This window comes from Anolis carolinensis, chromosome 6 (genome assembly GCF_035594765.1).
Source record: "Anolis carolinensis isolate JA03-04 chromosome 6, rAnoCar3.1.pri, whole genome shotgun sequence".
Lineage (NCBI taxonomy): Eukaryota > Metazoa > Chordata > Lepidosauria > Squamata > Dactyloidae > Anolis > Anolis carolinensis.
The window spans coordinates 35,446,550-35,472,904 of record NC_085846.1 but is presented as its reverse complement, the minus strand read 5'-3'; the positions used below and the strand labels follow the sequence as shown (position 1 = coordinate 35,472,904).

Here is a 26,355-nt window from a genome sequence, read left to right as displayed (position 1 = left end):
AGCATTAAGCCATGGGAATAAAAGTGGTGTCGAACATGCATTTGTGCTACAGTGTTGATGCACCCTAACAACGTGAGGTTTTAGACAAAGCTTTCATTGTTTCATTGTCCTGCAATATTAATTGAATTTTGAAAGGCTTCAGACACCATTGTTTTCCATGAATACTCTTTCATTCTTTTATCATGACCTCTGACTTTTTTTAAACTGAGGGAAATCAAGGCAAAAAACAAAAAACAAAAACAGAATAGCTCTGCAGTGCTTTCGGATTATTGACGTGGAGAGACTTCTATCCGGAAAATGTCCAAAGAAAGATATATTGGAAAGTCTTCATTATGAAACCTCAGCAACGCAGTTTATACAGTCTCCCAAAATTATAAGTGTGAAAGAGCTGTTATATGCATTATTTGAACCACAAAAAATAATGGTGATTCCAAAATGGTTGCCAATGAGAACACATTTGCTTGTCTCATCTATTATCATTAACAAAAGAGAATAAAAAAGGCCAAAGAGAATTAAAAAATTACTGTTTAATTAGATTCTTTATCAAATGATCTGCAGTTTGTGTGTATGTGTGTGAGTTTTGTGGCTCACTGAGAACTAAAAACACGTTCTCGCAAGCCAGCGCTCTAACTACTTCACAGTACCCCTACTATTAGGATAACCCATTTTATAACTACTTCTGGAGTATTTCCAGATGAGGCTTTTATCATGAAGTCATTCACAGAATTCGACAACCCTTCCAGACAATATGATTCTCCATTGTATTTATGGTGTGTCATTCACTTTAAAAAATCCATTAAGGGAATAAAGGTTGTATCCCTGCCTAATGCCTTTGAATTAATAATCCTCAGAGGGATCTCTCCAGAAGCAGCATTACTCACATCCCTTTCTTGTCAATCAAGCACAGAACTTGGCAAAAAAATTATTTGATTATAACCTTTGGGAACCCGTAGACATGTATATATCACCCAAAGAAGTAATTTTCCAGGTTTTGCTTTTGTCTCTCCAGTCTCTTATTTCTTCCTGTATTCCTGCTATAAAGACAGCATTTAAATTGCAATCTCTTTGGCAGCAGAGACCTCTCATTTCAGGTCCATGACATGATACATTAGATAGGGTGATGACATTGCATCAAGTCATAATCATAATAACTAGAGAAGAAGCTAAAGGAAAAGGTCAAGTCAAATGCAAAGCCTGGTAGCGAGCGAGACTCCTCTCTATGCTGGGAATGTTTCCAAATATTCTGAATAACCATTTTAAAAAATCCATATATTACTCTGCCATATATCCACTGCTTGCTGAAAAATAATATATAATAATAAGCAACTGTCTGGCAGCAAACCCTAAGAGATGATCTATTTCACAGGTCTTGCCAAACGACACTACTGAATTTGGGACGCCAGTGATTGAAATCAGGCTGATAGGAAGCTGATTTAATATATACTGAGTCAGACCAGGAGTCCATGGAGCTACACTGCCTGGCATCAGCTTTCCAGGGTTTCCAGCAGCAATCTTTCCAGCTCTATTTGGAAATAAAAGTTGTAGGATTTTCTGCCTCAAATGTCAAAAATATTTTCTTGCATTTGGGCACATTATATCGAGCAGTGGTGAGTGTCTCCAATGCTGGTGGACAGGTGATCTCCAGTTTTAAACTGAGTTTCAACAGAGTTGTCCAAGTTGTCCAAGACCTGATTCTCAAATGGGTTTGGTCACTTGGCTAGCTCCATTAATGGTCACACTATAACCCAGAGTAGCTTCACCTCTCTCATGATATGGAAGGCACCATCCGCTACTGTGTATACAGTGGCTTTGGAAGTAACGCACTATCTGATGCTGTCTCTGGTTGCAAAATGTCTTGGGCTGATCTTGGAAGAGGAAGATTGAGAAAAAAGGAGAAAGTGTTCCTTTGGTATAGCTGTTAATCTAAAGAGTACTGAAGCCTCCTTGGGGGAGGCCCAGCAAAAGGGTCTCTCTTATCTCAGGGCAACAAAAGGAGTCATTATGCGGCTGATCGGTTGTAGCAGGGAATGAATGAGGGCACACTTACGCAGCAGCACACCAGTCATTAGAGCTGGATGTCAGTGACATGATAAATCCAACATGAGTTATAGTTGAAATATTATAAGAGCTGTCCAAAGAACCCAGCCTCTCTTGGAGTAAGGGTCAATACTTGGACAACCTCTAAAATTTGGCCACTAGTTCAAAGTAGATTCATCACTTCACTGACTGCAGATGAAATGCACAAATATAGGATAACAGACACTGGCTTGACAATAGTACATGTGAAAGGGGTACAGGAGTAAGTAGTCTACAAACTGAAGATGACTAAACAGTGCTGTATAGCAGCTGAAAAAGCTAGGCTGCTTCAATAGAAGTATCTAGATCGGGGGAAGTAATAGTACCATTCTATTATGCTATGGTCAGACCTCACCTGGAATAAAAGTGTACCCATTTCTGGGCACCACATTCAAGAAGGATATTGACATATCCAGGGGAAGGTAACCAAAATGATAAAAGGTTTGGAAGCCAAGCCCTATGAAAAATGACTTAGAGAGCTGGATATGTTTACCTTAGAGAAGTTTATGAGGAGACATGATATCCATGTTCAAATTTTTGAACCGATGCCGTATTGAGGGTAGAAACTAAGACACAGAGAATATATTTTAAGGAAAAAGGATTTTGCCTAACAATTGGGACAAACTTTCTGAAAGGAAGAGTTGTTTGATAGTGGAATATGCTGCCTCAGAATGTGGTGGAATCTTCTCTTCTGGAAATTTTTTTAAGGAATTGTCTGGGGTGCTTTGTCTATGTATTCCTACATGGCAGGGTCCTGGATTGGATGGCCCTTGTGTTCTCTTCTATTCTATGAGTCTATGTAATGTATTCACATATGTTATTTGCATTGCATGTATGTAGTTGAATGTACCATATACCAGGGTTTCTCAAGCTATCTGATGTGCAGGGCTGGCAATTATTTTTTTCAGAATGAGCCAAAGACTGGCATAAACTGTATGTCCATTGGATGCAATTGTTTCTTCCTTTCTTGGAAAATTTCCAGAAATTAACCGCCCACAGCTTGGGGACTGGTACTAGTCCAGGAACCACCACTTTGAATAGCACTGCCATACAACATATAATTTAACCGTCTGTAGTATAATCTTAGAGCCGGATGAAACCAAAAAGAGCATCCAATTTAACTCCCTGCCACACATAAATACAGAAACTAAAACCCTCCTGAAACATGCCCATCTAACCTTTGTTTAGGGACCTGCAAAAATGAAGAGTGCCATATTCTGAGACAGTCCATTCCATTGCCAATCAGCTCTTTCAATAATCTTTAGGTGGAATCTCTTTTCTTGCAATGTGAATTGACTTGTTCATGTTCTAGTCTCTGAAATGGCAGAATACAAGCTTGCTCCATCTTCTACATGACATCTGTACAGCTATGTAAAGATAGCTACAATTTCTCTGTTCTCCAAGCTAAACTTACTTAGCCTCATAAGTCATTCTTCATAAAGCTTTGTTTCCACATGTTGGTCATCTGAGTTGCTTTTCTCTTGATGAGTTCCAATCTGTCAATATTCTTCTTGCATTGTGGTGCCCTGAACCGAACACAGTAGTTCATGTGAGGTCTGACCAAATCAGAATAGATTGGGTAATACTACTTCCCCTGATCTGGACAACCCAGAATTGCATCAGCTTTTTGGTTGCTGCATCACATTATCGATTCATATTTAGCTTATGGTCAAATGATGTTCTTAGATCCTTTTCACATGCATTGCTTTCAAGCCAGGTGTCACCCCTACTACCTTTGTGCATGTTAATTTCCCTGTCTAGATGTAGAATCTTATATTTATCCCTCTTGAAATTCATCCAATCTATCAAGTCATTTTGAATTCTGATCCTGTCCTATGGGGTATGCATGAGCTCCCATATTTGGTGTCATCTGAGAATTTGACAAGCATTCCTTCTATTCCAACATCCCAATCATTTCACATGAGATATATGTCAGCACATTTTATGTTCAGATATAAGCAGAACAGATGCTTTTTGGATGACAGCTCCCAGAATCCCATCACCAGCATGACTCTGCTGTGGCAGATTTTGAGAACTGTAGTACAAACAAGGAACATTTTCCAAGCTCTGGATATAACCCTGAAATATGTGGAAAAAGCAAATGCTATTGAAGTCTTTGATTCCAAAAGCTTCTCAATGCTAATAATACAGTCCAAAATAAGATACCCATACAAATGCAACTGAGAGAGAGGCCAAATAAGGTGCCTTACCTGGAACGAAGGCTGCATTTATGGTGGAAGCTATTCTTGCTTTGAGAGTGTTGAAAAAAAGCAGGACAAAATCACTTTGCATTGCAGTGCCCATAACATATTTTTTTCATAAATGGGTCCTTGTACTTTTCACTGCCAAGTCACCAAAGTCTGGACACAATTCTTTTGCAGAAATATATTTTCTATTGTGACCTCTCTCTGAAGTATTCACATCAGTCTACATGAACTTGCTGCTCCCATCAACAGCACTCACAGCTGATTAGAAGTCCTTATATTTTCAAGAGATCATTAAGCTGATCAAATATTTGCAAGTATGTTTTAGATTAGTTGTACAATTCACAGGCAAACACTGAGCATAAAGAACCAGGTGGTTTACAACAGCCTAGGAAAGTTCAATGCTTTGGTTTGGATTTGTAAAATAAAAGCTGGCAAGGTTACTTAATTCCAGACCTTTGAGAGTTGCCTATATATAACAAGTAGAAAGAAATGTCATACTTAGTACCTCCTCAGAGCCATTGTCTTTAGAACAGTGGTTCCCAACCTGTGGTCTGTAGACCACCAGTAGTCCACAGGATCTAAAATATGGTCCGTGGCTTCATTGTTATTGTACCACTGCCTCAAAAAGTGTTACAAATCAGTTCTTGGTCAACTTTAGATTTGGTTTGGTTATTTGGGGTGCTGATTCAGAAAATTGATTGGATAGACCACATCATCTCTAGATTATTATTAAATATAATTTTCTCTGAGCGAGCAGATGGCAACTACTGGATGGCATATATTCTGTATCAGGAACTAGAGCTTATGTGGTTTAGTCAATGCAATTTTCTGAATCAGCACCCCAAATAACCAAACCGAATCTAAAGTTGACCAGAAACTGATTCGTAACCCTTTTGGTACTAATGTTGGACAGTGGTCCATGGTCAGAGTGGTCCCTAGTTAAAAAAAAAAGTTTGGGAACCACTGCTTTAGAGTATGGAAGTGCAGATAAACATAGTATTCAATTATTAAATATAAAATTAATTTTAATTTTCTAAAAAAGAATTGTACAAATATTAGTCCTAGAATAACTCTCAATTCAATTGGGAGATAAACTGAAATGTGCTGCTCCATGGAAAAGCAAACACATCTGATCAGTTGAACGCTTATTTTCATATTATTTGGAACTCAGCATCCAGCCAGTTCTTTTGGCTGATTCCTGGCAAAACCTACTCTCTAGGCTAGTCATCACAATGCATTAAATTATATTGCATTAGAAGCAGTGACACCTCACCCAATGTCTTCCATCATTCTTTGCTCTCTGATGATATAACTTGGACCGTAAGTTTTACCCATAATGAGAAGCATAGATTTTTTCCTCTGGAGCTCTAGCTATTAGAAGAGGAACAGCAGAGAAGAATGACTGAACAACAGAAGCCATGAAGAGTAATTTAATGTTGGAGAAGGAAGGACAGCTTTCAAAAATGTTTTGGCTCTTTATACACTTAGTATGAACAATTTCCTCATAGCCATGCACCTAACATGTCAGCAAATGGAGTGAAAGGATTTATATTGATTGTGTGTATTGGGTAACTGAGGCAAAACTATAGAGAAACCGTATAACTTGCATGGAATATCTTGGATTGTGATGACTGTTTTACCATATCTGCACCCCCCACCAGATTTTGTAACCTCTTTGATTATCCCACTGAGATGGATTTTGCTACTACTATCCTAGTTTGATCTGTAGCAGAAATGTAGAACTTTGGCCTTACAGATAGAGATTGATTACAATTCCCTTCATTCCTCATTTCTGGCTATGCTGTTTGTGGCTCATAGGAGTTGTAGATATTTAATTACATACCCTATTTACTCGAATTGAATGCTCATCTTTTTTGGCTTTTATTTATTGTGTCAAAAGATAATTGGGAATACAGTTATAATGTATAGAAAAACTGCAAACAAAATTTTAAAAACTTGGCATTATACTAAATCTCCTTTGACCAGAAGCTGGCCACTTGGGGTGCCACTGGTGTCACTGTAAGAAGGTCCTCCATTGTGCGTGTGGCAGGGCTCAGACTGCATTGTAGTAAGTGGTCTATGGTTTGCTTTTCTCCACACTTGCATGTCGCGGACTTCCATTTTGTAGTCCCATTTCTTAAGGTTAGCTCTAGAATCATAGAATAGTAGAGTTGGAAGAGACCTCATGGGCCATCCAGTCCAACCCCCTGCTAAGAAGCAGGAAATCGCATTCAAAGCACCCCCGACAGATGGCCATCCAGCCTCTGTTTAAAAGCTCGGCATCCTATGGTGCTAGAGTGCAGTCTGTTCAGCACTTTCCAAGTTTCCCAGTCTTCTGTGTGCCCAGGGGGGAGTCTCTCATCCGGCATCAGCCACTGATTGAGGTTTCGGGTTTTAACCTGCCACTTTTGGACTCTCGCTTGCAGGAGCTGACCAAGGGTAAGATGGATGGATGGTTTTCTTGAAGTGACTGGCTTGACCTTGAAGGAGCTGGGGGTGGCCATGGTCAACAGGGAGTTCTGGCTTGGGCTGGTCCATGAGGCCACGAAGAGTCGGAAGCGTCTGTATGAATAAACAACAAGCCAAAGCAGGATTTTCTTGATGAGATTGTGTTTTTTTGTCTTTCTCGTAGGCCCCTTCTACACTGCCATATATTCCAGATTATCAAAGCAGATAATCCACAGTATCTGCTTTGAACTGGATTATGTGAGTCTACACTGCCATATAATCCAGTTCAAATTAGATAACCTGGATTTTATATGGCAGTGTCAAAGGGGCCTAAGTCTTTCCCAAAATCACCCAGTGGTTGAATATAGACTCAGAATATTAGTCCAACATTTGAACCACTACACCATGCTGGCCCTAAAACCCATTTTAGGAAAGCAAAGGAGGAGCTCAGTCATTGGAGAATTTTCAAATGTGCTGTGAATGAACTCAGCCAATGAAATTCCATCTGCAGTATTTCAAAAAGTGCACAAAGTGTTGGGTTCTGCATGTCTGTCTGGGTTTGGGTGCTGCCAGTTGCCTCCCAGAGCAGACAGATGCTTTATGATTATGCCTATCACTGGAGAAGGCCCACCTCCAGTTGTGGCTCCTTTTATCTCCCAGTAACAAGCCAGCTGGGCTGGAGTCAGTCTCCTCCCTGCTTGCTCTCCAAGGCTCTCTGCAGCTCAACAGCTCTATGGAAGAAACTATGTACTTGGCATACTCAATTTGCACAGCCACAAAAGTCTCAATAAATGTATGCATAAAACCTTCCCCACTCTTGAGACTCCAACTGTCTTTTGCCACCAATGTCAAGTAGTGGCCTGCTAGCTGGGAATTCTGGGATCTGCAATCCAACAGACTCTGGATTAAGACATTCAGGGCTAAGAAGCATTCAGGATCTTCACTGTGTAAGGACATGTGTTGATGAGCTATAGGGAGGGGAAGGTCATCATCATCATCATCATCATCATCATCATCATCATCATTTTCTGTTCCTGGTTTGAAAGTGTTGTTTCCCATTTAATTGTGTGGTATTTACTTTGAAAGTAATTATTATACTCCAAAAACTTTGTTTTTGTGGCTGCCATAAACTGTGTTGAATTGGTTGAGACTCCATGAGATATTCATTGAAACATTATAGCAAATGTGCTGCAGGATGTCTCACAAAAGCAAAGTTTTTGCAGCTTAGTAAACCCTTTCTGTGTTTTTTATGATAGAACCAATTAGGAAATGTCATTTATAACCCAGGAACAGAAATCCACATTACATAGTGTTATTTATTTTATTTTATTTTATTTACAGTATTTATATTCCGCCCTTCTCACCCCGAAGGGGACTCAGGGCGGATCACATTGTACACATATAAGGCAAACATTCAATGCCTTTTAACATAGAACAAAGACAAGACAAACATAGGCTCCAAGCGGGCCTCGAACTCATGACCTCCTGGTCAGAGTGATTCATTGCAGTGATTGATTGCAGCTGCTCTCCAGCCTGCGCCACAGCCTGAGCTGGGGATGATTGATCACATCATCCCCAGTAGTTGCAGGGAATAGCACTTTGTGGTCATTTTAGTATGAAACAGTTCAGCCTAGGTTGTTGTGAGTTTTTCAGGCTGTATGGCCATGTTCCAGAAGCATTCTTTCCTGATGTTTCGCCCACATCTATGGTAGGCATCCTCAGAGGTTGTGAGGTATATTGGAAAAACTAAGCAAGGGAGGTTTATATATCTGTGGAAGGTCCAGGGTGGGAGAAAGAACTGTTGTCTGTTGGAGACCAGTGTAAATGTTGTAATTAATCACCTTGATTAGCATTAATAGCCTTGCCATGTTCATGTCCTGGCTTCTTCCTGCCTGGGTATGTAAAAAATAACCTATAGTTCTGAAGCCAACCAATGATGAATCCATTCTATATGGATCCATTAATAATGTCAAGACTACCAATGTAATGTCAGTGTATTTCTTCTTCTGCACTTTCAATAGAAGTCCATTGACATTTTATAGGCTTCATGTCATGAAAAAGTAATGATCAAGCAGCAGGTTAAAGCTCAACAGCAGACAAGGCATTTCTCCTTTTCTTGTTCGAATCCGTTGGCAAGCCTTTGGATCATGCCCAGTTTTATCTGGGGTTATACAGTTGGGAGGGAGCAGAAGACCACACCCCATAGGCTATTCAGAGCCAGGATCCTCCCTGCTAGACCCAGGCTGGCTGAGGAGATTATTTCCCTTATTCTGCTTTGCCACAAATGCAGAATATACCATATCATACCACTAAGGGGCAGGAGTAAGCAGAGCATAAAGAAATGCTGGACCACTCTAACAATTATCATGTCAGACTACACAGAGATGCCATTGAAATCCACAAGCATGTGGATCATTTCAGCAGAAAGGAGGAAACCATGAAAATGAACAACAACTGGCTACCAGTATTAAAAGACTCTAAAATTAGGAAAGTAAATAAAGTTCAACACTCTGAAAACACGGGAATTCCAGACATGAAACAATCAGAGCCAGCTAACACCTCTCAACAAAGGTTTACCCCAGGCAGAAATCTACAAGGCCATTAAATGCTAATTAAGGTGATTAAATGCAACATTCACACTTGCCTCCAACAGAAAAGATTTCTTTCTCCCACCGACATTCCAAAGATATATAAACCCCACTTGCCTAGTTTCCAACAGACCTCACAACAGGGTTGTTGTATGTATTCCGGGCTGTATGGCCATGTTCCAGAAGTATTCTCTCCTGACGTTTCGCCCACATCTATGGCAGGCATCCTCAGAGGTTATGAGGCATGGAGAAACTAGGCAAGGAAGGTTAATATATATCTCTGAAAAGTCCAGGCCTCAAACAGACAAGAGTTCTTTCTCCCACCCTGGACCTTCCACAGATATATAAACCTCACTAGCCTAGTTTCCAAAAGACCTTACAACTCTGAGGATGCCTGCCATAGATGTGGGCGAAACGTCAGGAGAGAATACTTCTGAATCATTGCCATACAGGCCTGAAAACTCACAGCAACCCAGTGATTCCAGCCATGAAAGTCTTCGACAACACAGAACATTAAAGCACTAAAGCACAGATTGAGGAAAGATACTTTGAATAGCTGTGCCCAGAAACCCTAACAATGGTATGCTGGAGCGATTCTGGGAATTGCAACATCTTTTGGGAATGCACACTCAATAGCTGTCAGCGTATTGCCATTGTGGATCTTCAAATCTTTTCTGACCTCTGGTCACCCTAAAGTGAGCCTAATAGAGGCTGAGAGTGTATGACTTGCTTAGGGCCATCCAGTGGGTTTCCATGACTAAATGGGGATTCAAATCCTAGTCTCCAGAATCGGAGTCCAGCACTCAAACCACTACATCATGCTGGATATCTTTGTTGAAATTACATCAGGGAAAATACAGGCATTCGCTGAGTTACATTCGCCTTACAAGCAACTCATAGTTAATAACAGGAGTGAGACAAGAGGAAGTGAGAGAAATCTACCCTTAGGAAGGGAAACTCACTCTTGAAAGAGTTATCATGGGGAAAGGATGTCTCCACTGAAGGCTTATCACCAATCCATGTTTCTACAACAAGCCACATTTTTCAAAATCCAGTTATCACAGGAACAGAAAGTGAGGTGAAATCCTTTGAATAGGGGCAGACAGCAAAACAAACACCACAGGGGTGTTTACCCTTCCCTATGCTATCCAAAGCCAGAAATATATATCTTTTGGCTGGAGTTACAGTTAAAAATGTTTCTGTTCCAATTCAGATACAAATTCAACATAAGAACAAACCTACAGAAACCTACCTTGTTCATTACTTCTGCCTGTATTGTATTTCTTTGATTCTAAGATGCACTTTTCTCTCCATACAAACATCTATAAAACAAGTTGTATCTTAAAATTACAGGATATATATACACACACACACACATGCACATAAAGGATTTTTATGTTCATGGTAATGAAATTTGTGTATTCCTTAAAATCAGTGGTGTCTTAGAATCAAAGAGATACCATGTTGGGAAATGAACGAATAAGAGCAAACAAAAAACTTTGGGGTTAAATGAAACACTGGGAATAATAATTGACTGACCACAAGCAGAGCAATCAGAAAGCACAATGGGGGAAAATGAAGAACAGAGTCCTAATTTTTATGCATATGGAGATACTAACACTACTAAGAAGGGTCAGAAATAATTTTGGGATATGAAAAGTATTGACTAAGGAATGAACAGGTCCCGGGTTTAAAGCTACACATACACACAAACACTAAAACATGTATTTCTAAAGGAAAATGTGATTAGAAATGGCAAGGACTATCTGATATTTAGCCGGATAAAAGTTCTTTTCTTGATCAGAAGGCATTGTCTTCACTGTAGATCAGGCATGGACAAACTTTGGCCTTTCAGATGTTTTGAACTTTAATTTGAAAAAAATATATGTTCCTGATTTGAAGTGTTGTTCCTGTTTAATTGTGTAGTACTTACTTTGAAAGTAGTTGCTATACTCCGGAAACTTCGTTTTTGTGGCTGCCACAAACTATGTAGAATTGGTTGAGAGTTTAGGAGATATTCATTGAAAAACTAAAGCAAAATGTGCTGCAGGATGTCCCACAAAAACAAACCTTTTGCAGTTTAATAAACTTCCCCGTGTTTTTATAATAGAAGCAATTAAGACATGACATTTATAACCTGGGAAAATGTGTTACATAATGTTATCCACTTTTGTCTTTAATCTTTCCTCTCTGAAACACTGTTTTAATATACCGTGTGTCCATGTTTTTTCCATGTTTTATGATAGAACCAATTAGGAAATGACATTTATAATCCAGGAAGTAAAATCATGTTACATAGTGTAATATACAGTGGCAGAAAAAAATGGGGTACTGTTCCATTATCCAGGTGATCAATAGGGGGTGCTAGAAAGAAAAGGATAGTCCATTTTATGGGTGTATAGGGTGGGTTGAAGGAGAAAAACTACCGTATATGCTTGAGTATAAGCCGACCCAAATATAAGCTGAGGTACCTAATTTTACCACAAAAAAAAACTGGGAAAACATTGACTCCAGTATAAGCCGAGAGTGGTAAATTTCAGAAATAAAAAAAACATACAGTACCAATAAAATTACATTAATTGAGGCATCAGTAGGTTAAATGTTTTTGAATATTTACATAAAGCTCTAATTTAAGAAATGATTGTCCAACTCTGATTAAATCATTATTCTCATCTTCTTCAATGTTAATGTGCTTATGTATCCTTTTAATAATAATAGAATAAAATAATAAATGTAATAATAATAATAATACAGGAAATAATACATGTAGTAATAAGTAGAGTAAAATAATAAATATAATAAAAATAAGATCAGAGTGAAATAATAAATGTATTAATAATAATAATGATACAGTAGAGTCTCACTTATCCAACATAAACGGGCCGGCAGAACGTTGGATAAGCAAATATGTTGGATAATAAGGAGATATTAAGGAGAAGCCTATTAAACATCAAATTAAGTTATGATTTTACAAATGAAGCACCAAAACATCATGTTATACAACAAATCTGGCAGAAAAAGTAGTTCAATACGCAGTAATGCTACATAGTAATTACTGTATTTATGAATTTCGCACCAAAATATCATGATATATTGAAAATATTGACTACAAAAATGCGTTGGATAATCCAGAACATTGGATAAATGAGTGTTGGATAAGTGAGACTCTACTGTAATAATAGAGTAAAATAAATGTAAAGAAGCAACAATAATAGAGAAAAATAATAAATGTAATAATACCAATAATAATAGAGAAAAATAATAAATGTACCATATATTCTCGAGTATAAGCTGATCCAAATATAAGCCAACCAGGACCCTCACCCGAGTATAAGCTGAGGGGGGCTTTTTCAGTCTTAAAAAAAGAGCTGAAAAACTAGTCTTATAATCAAGTATATATAGTTCCCCTGTTTTCCTGTTATTACTCACACCCATGTCCCCGTCGTTTATGAAATAGGAAGGGTAGAGGGGGAATAACCAGCGAAAATGGGAGAAATTGTTTTCTCCTTCAACTCCCCCCTTGTAAAATGGACTATCCTTCTCATTCTAACGCCCCCTAGTGGCCTCCGCCGGGATAATAAAACAGTAGCTATGATAGAACCAATTAGGAAATGATATTTATAACCCAGGAACAGAAATCATGTTACATAGTGTAATACACAAGGGTAGAAGGAAATGGTTTTACTTATATCAAATGGCAAAATCAAGGTCTTTTTAATTTGGGAGTGGGGTGGATAATATTTTCAAGCTCTGGGTGGTTGGATCCGTGGCTACGGTATCCATGGATACTGTATGAATGTCTGAAAAGAATGAGCAGGGAGGGAAAACAAGGATGGGTTGCTGTGAGTTTTCTGGGCTGTATGGCCATGTTCCAGAAGCATTCTCTCTTCACGTTTCATTTACATCTATGGCAGGCATCCTCAGAGGTTGTGAGGTCTTGTTGGCTGGTAACTAGGCTAGTGGGGTTTATATATCTGTGGAAGGTCCAGAGTTGGAGGCAAGTGTGAATGTTGCAATTGGCCAGCTTGATTGGCATTGAATAGCCTTGCAGTTTCAAAGCCTGACTGCTTCCTGCCTGGGAGAATCCTTTGTTGGGAGGTATTAGCTGGCCTTGATTGTTTCCTGTCTGGAATTCCCTGTTTTCTGAGTGTTGTTCTTTATTTACTGTCCTGAGTTCTTAGAGTTTTTAAAATACCGGTAACCAGATTTTGTTCATTTTCATGGTTTCCTCCTTTCTGTTGAAATTGTCCACATGATTGGGGATTTCAATGGCTTCTCTGTGCAGTCTGACATGGTGGTTGTTAGAGTGATCCAGCATTTCTGTGTTCCCAAATAATATTCTGCATCCAGGTTGGTTCACCAAGTGTTCTGCTATGGCTGACAAGGATGACTCTTTTTCAAGGCATTGGGCATCCTTGTTCAGATGAGATCAAAAACTTATTTTTGGCCTGTTTCCCTGTTGATATTATTTCAAATATTTTGAGAGTTTGTCTGTTAAGTGGTGCATTTTGTGAAATGTGCTATTTTTAAAAAAGGTTTTAAATTGTATTATATTGTTTTTCCTATAAGCTGCTTTGAGACTCTTTTTAGAGAAAAAAAAACAGGATATGATGCTGGTGGTGATGATGCGTTTTTAGCTATGTTGTAATCTGCCTTGTGGAGCCCCGGTGATGCAGTGGATTAAACTGTTGAGCTGCTGAACTTGCTGACCGAAAGGTTAGCTGTTTGAATCCGGAGAGTGGGGTGAGCTCCCACTGTTAGCCCCATCTTCTGCCCTTTGTTGGGAGGTGTTAGCTGGCCCTGATTGTTTCCTGTCTGGAATTCCCTTGTTTTCTGAGTGTTGCTCTTTATTTACTGTCCTGATTTTAGTAAAGGTAAAGGTTCAAATCCTGGGAGCGGAATGAGCGCCCGCTGTTAGCTCCAGCGCCTGCTAACCTAGCAATTCGAAAACATGCAAATGTGAGTAGATCAATAGGTACCACTCTGGCGGGAAGGTAATGGCACTCCATGCAGTCATGCTGGCCACATGACCTTGGAGGTGTCTATGGACGCCGGCTCTTTGGCTTAGAAATGGAGATGAGCACCAACCCCCAAAATCAGACACAACTAGACATAAAGGTAAAGGTAAAGGTTTCCCTTGATGTTAAGTGCAGTCAACTTTGACTCTGGGGGTTGATGCTCATCTCCATTTCTAAGCCGAAGAGCTGGCATTGTCCGTAGACACCTCCAAGGTCATGAGGCCAGCATGACTGAATGGAGCGTTGTTACCTTCCCGCTGGAGTGGTACCTATTGATCTACTCACATTTGCATGTTTTCGAACTGCTAGGTTAGCAGGAGCTGGAGCTAACAGCGGGCGCTCATTCCGCTCCCAGGATTTAAACCTGGGACCTTTTGGTCAGGGGAAACCTTTATCTTTACTAAAATCAGGACAGTAAATAAAGAGCAACACTCAGAAAATAGGGGAATTCCAGGCAGGAAACAATCAGGGCCAGCTAACACCTCCCAACAAAGGATTCCCCCAGGAAGGAATCTGCAAGGCCATTAAATGCTAATTAAGGTGATTAATTGCAACATTCACACTTGCCTCCAACAGACAAGATTTCTTTCTCCCACCGACCTTACAAATACAGTAGAGTCTCACTTATCCAAGACTCGCTTATCCAATGTTCTGGATTATCCAACGCATTTTTGTAGTCAATGTTTTCAATATATCATGATATTTTGGTGCTAAATTCATAAATACAGTAATTACTACATAGTATCACTGCGTATTGAACTACTTTTTCTGTCAAATTTGTTGTATAACATGATGTTTTGGTGCTTAATTTGTAAAATCATAAACTAATTTGATGTTTAATAGGCTTTTCCTTAATGCCTCCTTATTATCCAACATATTCGCTTATCCAATGTTCTGCCGGCCCGTTTATGTTGGATAAGTGAGACTCTACTGTATATATAAACCCCACTTGCCTAGTTTCCAACAGACCTCACAACCTGAGGATGCCTGCCATAGATTTGGGTGAAATGTCAGGAGAGAATGCTTCTGGAACACAGCCTACCCAGTGATTCCCGCCATGGAAGCCTTCGACAACACATACAGCAAGGATGACTCTTTTTCAAGGCATTGGATATTCTTGACTGAAAGGAGGTGCCTTCTGATGGATTGGATTGCAACTCCTTTACATGGCTGAATCAAGAATCATGGGAGTTGTAGTCCGATCCCTTGTTGAGGGAGGTTGGATGCAAGGCCTGCTTCCCTTCCTGTCTCCCCTCCCTCCCTTCCCCAACTCCTTCCCATCACCAGCCATGACGTCACTGGCTCCCAACGGGAGGGGTCTGCTTCCTAGGAGGGGAAAGAGGAGGGGCGGCTTTTGAATCAGCACCAAGGAGAGCTCCTCCCGGCCTGCCAATCTCCCCCCTCCCCCCCTCCCTCCCTTTCCTGGTCCCCCTCCGACCTCGATCTCCTCTTTGGCGGCTTTCCCAGCACCCCCTTCCCTCCTCAGCGCCTCCCTTGATCCCTGCAAGAAAGGGGGCTGGAGCTGATTCTAGGTCGAGAGAGAGGAGGCCGATACTTCCGAGCCATCCGATCTTGGGGGAGGCTCACCCAACGCCTCGTCTTCTGGGGGAGGGCGGGAAGGAGGGGCCGGGGGAGGGGAGGGGGAGGTGGGGAGGAGGAGGGAGGAGGGGGAGGGGAGGGGGGAGGGGGGGAGCAGGAGGAGGAGGAAGGGGAAGGCAAGCGGGTGGCGGCGCCCGGCCCCTCCAGAAGATCCCTCCCCTGGATGGAACCCAGCTGCCTCCAGTCCACCATGGCGCTGGGGCTCTCCTCCAAGAAGGTCTCCTCCCGGAACATTGCGGTGGAGAGGAAGAACCTCATCACCGTCTGCAGGTAAGGGACACCTGGGAGTCTTTGCATATATATATATATATATATATAGTTATGTATGAGTGGATCGGATGAGATGTTCTGGGTGTGAATGGTCGACCATGGCTTGGAATAGTGGAGGTGGACCTTCTGAGATACAGCTCCTCTCTTAAGGTGAGAGGAACAATTCTGGAAGGACATCGGCATAGTACATAAGGCCATATATATATATATGTTGGATCTGGTCATGGATTTAGCTGAACTGGGTGTCCCCAGTTCAAGGAAATGATCAATCATGGCAAAGGTGGACCTTCTGAGATACAGATCCTCTCTTAAGGTGAGAGGAACAATTCTGGAAGGACATCAGCATAGTATGGAAGGCCATAAAATATGTATTTATGTATGTTTGGATCAGGTCATGGATCTGGCTGAACTGGGTGTCCCCAGTTCAAAGAAATGGTCAGCCATGGCTAAGGTGGACCTTTTGAGATACAGCTCCTCTCTTAAGGTGAGAGGAACAATTCTGGAAGGACATCAGCATAGTATGGAAGGCCATAAAATATGTATTTATGTATGTTTGGATCGGGTCATGGATTTCACTGAACTGGGTGTCCCCAGTTCAAGAAAATGATCAACCATGGCCAAGGTGAACCTTCTGAGATACAGATCCTCTCTTAAGGTGAGAGGAACAATTCTGGGAGGACATCGGCATAGTATGAAAGGCCATATATATGTAGTTATGTATTTAGTTATGTATGAGTGGATCGAATGAGATGTTCTAGGTGTAAATGGTCGACCATGGCTTGGAATAGTGAAAGGTGGACCTTCTTAGATACAACTCCTCTCTTAAGGTGAGAGTAACAATTCTGGAAGGACATCGGTATAGTACATAAGGCCATAAAAATATGTATTATGTATGTTAGGATCTGGTCATGGATTTAGCTGAACTGGGTGTCCCCAGTTCAAAGAAATGATCAACCGTGGCGAAGGTGGACTTTCTGAGATACAGATCCTCTCTTAAGGTTAGAAGAACAATTCTGGAAGAACATCAGCATAGTATGAAAGGCCATATATATGTCTTTATTTTATATTTGTATCTGGACTTGGATCTAGCTGAATTGGCTGTCCCCAGTTCAAGAAATGGTCAACCATGGGTTGGAATGGTGAAGGTGGACCCTCTGAGATACAGATACTCTCTTAAGATTAGAGAAACAATCCAGAAGGACATAGACATTGTGTGTGTGTGTGTGTGTGTGTGTGTATATATAAACACACGAATTAATTTATGTTTGGATCTGGTAGTGGATCTGGCTGAACTGGGTATCTCCAGTTCAAGGAAATGATCAACCATAGCTTGGAATGGTGAAGGTGGACCCTCTGAGATACAGATACTCTCTTAAGATTAAAGGAACAATTCTGGAAGGACATCAACATAGTATGTAAGGCTATATATATATATATATATATATATATATATATATATATATTATGTATGTTTGGATCTGGTCATGAATCTGGCTGAACTGGTGTCCCCAGTTCAAGGAAATGGTCAACTATGGCATGGAATGGCGAATGTGGACTCTGAGATACAGCTCTTGTCTTAAGATACCTGTCAGGTTAGAGCAAACAATCCAGAAGGGCATCAACATCGTATGGAAGGCCATAGATATATGTATGTATTTATGTATGTGTGGATCTGGTCGTGGATCTGGCGGAATGGGTGTCCCCAGTTCAAGAAAATGGTCAACCATGGCTTGGCATGGCGAAGCTGGACTCTGAGATACAGCTCCTGTCTTAAGATAGTGTTCAGGTTAGAGTAAACATTCTGGAACAGCGTCACATAGTATGAAAGGCCATTTGGAAGAAACAGCAGGAAGCATCAGGGTGAGATAAGGGAACAATCTCAAAGTTGAAAGGTGGAAGGGTGGATCGGTAGACTCAGGCTAAAGGTAACTGGAATCATCATGAGATGCTCTGTTGTGATCCATGTTTCAGGGAGGGCTTGGGATAAACCACATGTGTCAAACGCAAGGCCCACAGGCCGAATCCACCCCTCCACATCCTTTTATGCTCCCCTCCTCCCCACAGGCTAGATTCCAGCTCCTGTTTCTTCATCATGATAGGAGCTATGATACAGTAGCATCTGGAAGGGTGCCATTTGTGCTGTTTAATCGTAATAGTGGGGTTTGCATTCAGATACAAAACTTGTGTATATGGGATTTGCATTCAGATACAAAACTTGTGTATTGTCTGACTTTAAAATGCCCTTTAGACTTTCCTCAGCCTCAGAGCCACATGTGCTGTGAGGTTGCGATTCCATTATCCCCAGTCCTCATGGTGGATAATCAAAAGTGATGGGAGTTGTTGTTCAATTTTTACCAAATTGGGTAAAAATTGAAGAGCACTGACCACTATATTCTCCACCCATGGATTCAATGGCTCTTTGAAGGCAACTATAAGGCAGATGTGGTCTTCCAGGAACATGAGTTTGACACCCCTGGTGTAGATGATTTATTCTTGGGAGCCTTCATGAGAAATACTTGGAAATCTCACAACCCCAAGAAATTATTTCCCCTGGACCTTAAGGGTTTGGGGAAAGAAAGACTGGTGGCTTCAACTCTACTCAGCTGTTAGTTCTTTCTCTTTTGGGTCTTCTGAGATGGCGGCAGGTCAGTAGTGCGAGAAACAATCCAGAAGGCTGAATGGGGTAGAAAACAGACAGGAAGAAGGTTAAATAGTATTGTCAGAGGTCATTGTGAGCAATTCAACTTCTGGGTAAAGGGAGAGGATGATGATGCCGGTACCTGGAAGAAGAAAGGGTAAGGCAGAGAGACAGGATTAGCACCTTTATTTCCTAATGGGGAAACAAGGGGATCTAAGAAGTATCTCCATGGTGGAACCCGGGGGAAATGAACGCAGACACCCTGGTTGGGGAAGAGGCGAGACCTGGGAAGTGACGTCACTGGAGAGCATCTTATGAGCAGCAGAAAGGAGAGAGGAGGGGAGAGGAGGAGGAGGAGAGTGGGATCTAACTAGGATGCTGTAGCGACCACGACCCTTTCCCAACAAAAGGAACAAAGCAAAGAACACAGCCATCAGCCAAGGCCTTACAATTTCCAATTTTCGGTCTCTGTCCTTGCACAAGAATCAGGGAGAAGAAAGTGTTTGAGCTCTAGATCATTCTGTCAGCCATTTGCAGAAGCAAATGTGAACCATATATTTCCTGAAATCAGTTACTGCTCTGTGCCTCCATTTTGGCTGCAGTTTGATCAGGATTTGGTTCATTGGTTCTACACCTCCTACTCAACAAGAGGCCTTGTTGTAACTAAATGGCTTATTCTGCTACAAAACCAGGGAGACATGCTTCTCCATCCCACCGAGATATTGGCTATTTTCATTCAATTTGGTACTTAGTCTCTCATCACCCCTGGGCTCAATAAAAAATATATAGTAGTGCAAATGAAGGCAGTCTAGAATAACTATGAAAGGAAAGGGCTTGCTTTCCTTATACAAATACGTGCTAAGTAGTCAGGAATTTCTCTTAGATGACGGTTGAAGGCTGAAACATGTTTATAAAATTATTTTTGAAAGCTGTTCATATTGTCCAGTGGTGTCACTTGGGTAAGGATCACCCAGTGCAGTAATTCATGGTGTAACCCTCATGGACCTTCTCTCCTACCAGACTGTGATAGTACTATAGATAAAATACAAAATTAGTGGGCATTATAAGCACAACAGTATTAGAAATAACAGTGTGCTTGTTGCAAGTGCAGATAAACCATGTGAAATGAAAGTGTCCTTGTGATTGGATAATAATGACACTCTGGCTGGAGTCCATGTGCATTAAACTTCTCACAAAGTAAATAGGCATAGACTTTTGGCCTTGTATATATGTATATTGAGACAGTAAATGTAAACTGGGGCTTAAGTTTATATCTACAGACATGGGGGGGGGGGGATAGAGAAAAGGAGGGAGATTTGGCTGAAAACTGCATAAAAATTTCGGACAGTCCTTTTTGTGTTGTCGAAGGTTTTCATGGTCAGAATCACTGGGTTGCTGTGAGTTTTCCGGGCTGTATGGCCATGTTCCAGAAGCATTCTCTCCTGGCGTTTTGCCCACATCTATGGCAGGCATCCTCAGAGGCTGTTTGGTCTGTTGGAAACTAGGCAAGTGAGATTTATATATCTGTGGAATGTCCAGAATGGGAGAAAGAACTCTTGTCTGTTTGAGGCAAGTGTGAATATTGCAGTTGGCCATCTTGATTAGCACTGAATAGCCTTGTGACTTCAAAACCTGGCTGTTTCCTGACTGGGGGAATCCTTTGTTGGGAGGTGTTAGCTGGCCCTGACTTGCCTAGTATAAACCTCACTTGCCTAGTTTCCAACAGGCCACACCACCTCTGAGAATGCCTGAGTGAAGATGTGTGTGAAACGTCAGGAGAGAATGCTTTTGGAACATGGTCATACAGCCCAGAAAAATCAGGAAAAATCAGTTGCCATTGTTCCTCCATATCTTTGGTTTGGGAATTTCTGGATTTGATTATACACTTGATTATAATCTCTAGGTCATTCAGTGTGACTCTAGGACAGTGGTTCTCAACCTGTGGGTCCTCAGATGTTTTGGCCACCAACTCCAAGAAATCCTAACAGCTGGTAAACTGGCTGGGATTTCTGGGAGTTGTAGGCCAAAACACCTGGGGACCCACAAGCTGAGAACCACTGATCTATGCCGAGAGATGCAGAAAACCAGATATACCGACACAAGAAGATTGACTCATGAAAATATGTGAATTAGCAGAGATGGACAAATTGACGGTGTGGATCCAGGAGAAATCTCAAAGCAGTCTATATAGCTTTTTTGTTGTCTGTATTATCCTCCAAAATAGGTCATGAAAGTCCATGGTCATCCTGTGCTTTTCGTGGCTTGCTGAGAACTTTTATCTGGGCCTCCCAAGTCCCAGTGTAATCCGCTAGCTACAAATTCACACCAAAAATATCATTCTTGCCATAGAACATTGAATAGACAGGAGTTTCTTAGGCTTCTGACAGCTGAGGAATCAATTTTTTCATTCCACAATTTGCAGCAATCCTCATCTCACCTTCCCCAAGGACTGGCCTTTAGAACATGCATGAATAAGTCCGGCATGCCATCAGAAGATCCCATCCGCTATGTTTTCTTCATCCCACTGAAATGGTTATATATTTTAAGTGTATTCTAGAGGGGTGAAAATGCATAGGATTGCAACTGAAATCTTTGGTTATGCTGCTAAGAGCCATTCGTCCATTCCTTCCAGATCCCACAGATGTGACAACATTATCCTCATCCATCTGATTGGAAAGAGCTATAAGCAGATCAGTCAATCATGAAGAAATGCAGGCGCTTTCGCTCCTGTCTGGATGCTTTATGATAGTAGGAGCCATTATGTGTCATAAATATTGAATAAATTGGCAATCGCTACAGCAGACATTATTATTATTTAAATAATCACTCTGTAATTTTAAATGGTAATGTTAACTTTCCAACATAATGATCAGGCAAATCTGTTCTCTCTATTCAATGTCAGCACTATTTAAATGGAAAATATTAATTCATAAGGAAGCATGTACAAATAAAATTACAAATATAATTATTCAACTATATTTCTAATTTAAATATTGAAAATGAGAAGAGGAGAACCTTTGTTAACTGTGTTGTCGAAGGCTTTCATGACTGGAATTACAGGGTTGTTGTGTGTTTTCCGGGCGGTATAGCCATGTTTCAGAAATATTCTCTCCTGACATTTCGCCCATATCTATGGCAGGCATTCTCAGAAGTTGTGAGGTATGTACCTCACAACTTCTGAGGATGCCTGCCATAGATGTGGGTGAAATGTCAGGAGAGAATGCTTCTGGAACATGGCCATACAGCCCAGAAAACCCACTGTTAACTGATTATATATTAGCTGTGATCCAATAGATGTCAGAGTTAATTCATTAAAACTTTCTAACAAAACCAAGTAATTAGTTACACTGCAATTTTTACAAAGTAATTTAACCAAATTCTGCTTGAAATACACTTTCCTTTAAAAGAAAATGCGTAAAAGAACTAGAAAGTGTTAGGGGAATTCCAGACAGGAAACAATCAGGGCCAGCTAACACCTCCCAACAGGCAGGAAGCAGCCAGGCTTTGAAGCTGCAAGGCCATTCAATACTAATCAAGGTGGCCAATTGCAACATTCACACTTGCCTCAAACAGACAAGAGTTCTTTCTCCTACCCTGGACCTTCCACAGATCTATAAACCTCACTTGCCTAGTTTCCAACAGACCTCACAATGTGGGCGAAGCGTCAGGAGAGAATGCTTCTGGAACATGGCCATACAGCCAGGAAAACTCACAGCAACCCACTGTTGCTTGGTGTCTTAATAATTTCATTTTGTGCCATTTTTAACTCATTAGATTATATTTGAAATGTGGCTTCATTCCAGATCTGTTCGCTCAATTCCAAAGCAAAACAAAGGATGGTTAAAAAAAATCTTTGGGTAGTGCATAGTTTTGAATTTATTTATTCCAAACTCTGGATCTTATAAATTATTATAATTGTATTATAATATATCATCATCATGTATTACTGTTTCTTTTTTTAAATGGCCTTGATCCTATTGTTAACCCAACTACAATAGATCCTTTGAACACAGTCGAGCTTGTTTTTGAAGATGCATTCATAGAATGGTGCTGTTAGTGTTTACATAATGCTCCAACAGTGTTCAAAGTGGTTTGTATTCATCATTTCAGCCAGGCTTACTACAGTGTGGGGTGGTTAAATTTGAAGCGCATGCATGAAACACAGGACAATTATCCCTCTAGGTGTCATGTTTATGTTTCAGTTGAATAGCTAGAAAATAGCTTTTCTTTCTGAAATTAAATTTGAGCTTAAAAATGAACAATTAGGCTGTAAATCCCAAGAGTATCCCATCAATTTAAAGTTGTGAATTTTAATCTTATTTTCATCAGTGGATTTTAACTAGTATTTTAACTCTGTGTGTTTTGTTGTATGTCTTTTTGGTGATGTTTTATCTCTTGGTTTGGTGATGTTGTGTCCTGTTTTGGGCTGAGGGGAAGGGCAGATAATAAATTATTATTGTTGTTGTTGTTGTTGTTGTTTTTATTATTATCAATATTTTATTATTTCACAGCAAACAAGATAGATATGCTGGATTTCGTATCACAAAATCACAAGTCGAACACTTCCCAAGTGTCTAGGACTGTGTGATGTATTTTCAGATGATGCGTGCAGATCCCAGTAGGGTGGCCTTTTGCAGTTGGCAGATCATAATTTTGTCAATTTCTATTGTTTCCGGCTGAGATCTTTTGGCATAACACCCAGTGTGCCCATCACCACCGGGACCACCTGCACTGGTTTCTGCCAGAGTCTTTGAAGTTCAGTCTTGAGGTCCTGAGTTTTTCCTGTTGTTATTACAGTAGAGTCTCACTTATCCAAGACTCGCTTATCCAATGTTCTGGAGTATCCAACACATTTTTGTAGTCAATATTTTCAATACATCGTGATATTTTGGTACTAAATTCGTAAATACAGTAATTACTACATAGCATTACTCTGTATTGAACTACTTTTTCTGTCAAATTTGTTGTATAACGTGATGTTTTGGTGCTTAATTTGTAAAATCATAACTTAATTTGACTTTTAATAGGCATTTCCTTAATCCCTCCTTATTATCCAACATATTCACTTATCCAACCTTCTGCCAGACCGTTTACGTTGGATAAATGAGACTCTACTGTATTATTATTATTATTATTATTGTGTTGTCGAAGGCTTTCAATGCCTAGGTTGCTGTGAGTTTTCCGGGCTGTATAGCCATATTCTGGAAGCATTCTCTTCTGACGTTTTTCCCACATCTATGACAGGCATCCTCATAGGTCTGTTGGAAACTAGGCAAGTTGGGTTTATATATCTGTGGAATGTCCAGGGTGGTAGAAAGAACTCTTGTCTGTTTGAGGCAAGTGTGAATGTTGTAATTGGCCAGCTTGAATAGCATTGAATAGCCTTGCAGTTTCAAAACCTGGCTGCTTCCTGCAGTGCCTTTCATGGTTCATGTTAGGGCGCTGCATTTAGTGGTCCCTGTGTGGACTTGTCCACAGCTGCATGGTATACAGTGGACTCCTGCAGAGGTGAGAGGATCCCTCTTGTATTTTGCTGAATGTAACATTTGTTGGATTTTCTTAGTGGGTCTGTAGATAGTTTGTAGGTTTTGTTTCTTCATCAGCTTCCCTATGCAAGCCACGAGAATAAAGACAAAGATCTACCAAGAGGAAAAATGTTATTACCATACATCAAGGGATTTACACATTAGTCCCAATCTAAGGAAGTATACAACCTAGATAGAATTGAGAACTCGCAATCTTGATTTTCCCAGTCACATGCACTAATCCAGGATAGCATAATTCGGTGGAAAAGGAATCCATCTACTTCGATCTATTTTCATTTTCTGCCAAATCAACTGCAGGCCAGCTGGTGTTGTGGGTGTCAGAGGTGTTGTCGACCGCGTTTTAGGGGATCGGGCCCTTAAGGAGAGACCCGATCCGGTCCTGAGAGAACGGACCTTGGCGAAGCCAAAAGGAGAATTACGAGCCGCAATACAACCTGAAGCCGAAATGAAGAAGGTCCGCCAAAGTTGAAGGAAAATCCGCCAAGGAGTCTTTATTGAGCAATTCAGCTGAAGAGGACTCTAGTAGCGATCATTCGGTCTACTAGGGTACTATACAATCAAAATAAAGCCATATTTATACAAAATTTCAGTCTGACAGCCCTTTGAATTTCCCGCCCTGCTCCCCCACCCATCTGATCGTTGATAGGCTAGAAGGTTGACCGAGGCGGGCTTTCGTTTCCCGCCTTGCTCCGTTGGCCCAATAGGAAGCTGCCTTTTGTCTCTACTCGGGCCAATCAGGAAAGAGAAGGCGGGAGTTATTGAAACAATGAGGTGACAGGACAGGAACTGGAGGATTAAATCCTGCTAGACTGATTTCTTAAAGGGTGCTTAATTTATTAATGGCAGCAATCAAGGGTGTCCGGGTTTCTGTCACATATACAGATTTTAGATATGCCTTGGGGTGTCAGAGGTGGAAGCAAAGATGGGTGGTAATGAGCCATATTGACAGGCTCTGCAGGGCGCCTTCCTGAGGTGTCCTGGTTTTCCTTTGGGTGAGATATGACAATGTTTGCCTTGGGGCGAATCACCTTTAGGTCAACACTCCGAATTCGGCGACTCAAGCCCTATATTGTCCATGCAATTTGAATTTGATTGGGTTTAGCGGTGGCAGATTATCCTTTTGTTTTTGGAAGGGAAGCCTGGGTCATAGGAAATGGGATAAGTTCTGGGGTTCAGGTTGAGTTCAAAATATTTCCTATTTGATTTCATGACTTGACAATTATATGAAATAAAATGAAAAATAAAATAAAGTTGGAATATAAACCATGCTGGGAAAAATACATATTTTCCGGGGATCCCAAAGAGTACAAATACATATAGGCAGATAGATAGATTTCATGGAAATAAGGGAGAATCCATAAAAGTGAGTTACATTGCATAAAGGGGAATCATGAATGATATAAACAATTGAAAATATTTGATAAGAACGAAGTTCATAACATCTGGAGAACCCAGCATGGAAATTCATAAAAGTGGAGTTTTAGCAGCATGATTTTACAATTCATGAAGTTGTTATCTCTTGCCTCAGGCTAAAAGGTCAAACACCTTTTGTGCAGAGAGTCACAGTAAACTCCAGTGAAAAATCTCAATCACCTTCTACTATAAATATATGGAATATAGAACATAAAGTCTTGATTTTTGAACTATCTTTTACAAAGTCCTGGGGGGGGGGGTGGTCACCTCGATCACAGAGGCATGATGGAGTGCAGCCTGTCTGTTGGAATCATAGGCATGAAACCAGGCAGAAATGCAGGAGAAAGAAAAGAAAATGGTTTCAGAGAGTTTGCCTCTGTTTTGCAGAAGAAATCATTATGGAAGCAACTGCAAAAAAGTATCCATCTGTCAATATCACAAATGTCATTCCAGCCAGGAATTATGGCTAAGAGGTCACTTTGTTTATTCCAGAACCAAAACTGCTATCTGTTTGTTGAAGGCTTTCATGGCTGGGATCATTGGGTTGCTGTG

At 40.7% G+C, this 26,355-nt stretch overlaps 1 protein-coding gene across 6 annotated transcripts in view; it reads left to right on the top strand.

The window, feature by feature from the left end:
* The first annotated feature begins 16,008 nt into the window (after window positions 1-16,008).
* Window positions 16,009-26,355, top strand: part of rundc3a (RUN domain containing 3A) — a 40,371-nt gene continuing 30,024 nt past the window's right edge. For 3 of the 6 annotated variants that reach the window (XM_008113286.3, XM_008113282.3, XM_062983767.1), the window contains exon 1: window positions 16,009-16,206. In XM_008113286.3, coding sequence (XP_008111493.1) covers window positions 16,100-16,206 — 107 coding nt within the window. In that variant the 5' untranslated portion in view covers window positions 16,009-16,099. The remainder of the gene's footprint in view (window positions 16,207-26,355) is intronic. The other 3 variants (XM_008113287.3, XM_008113283.3, XM_008113285.2) reach the window with 1 other exon arrangement.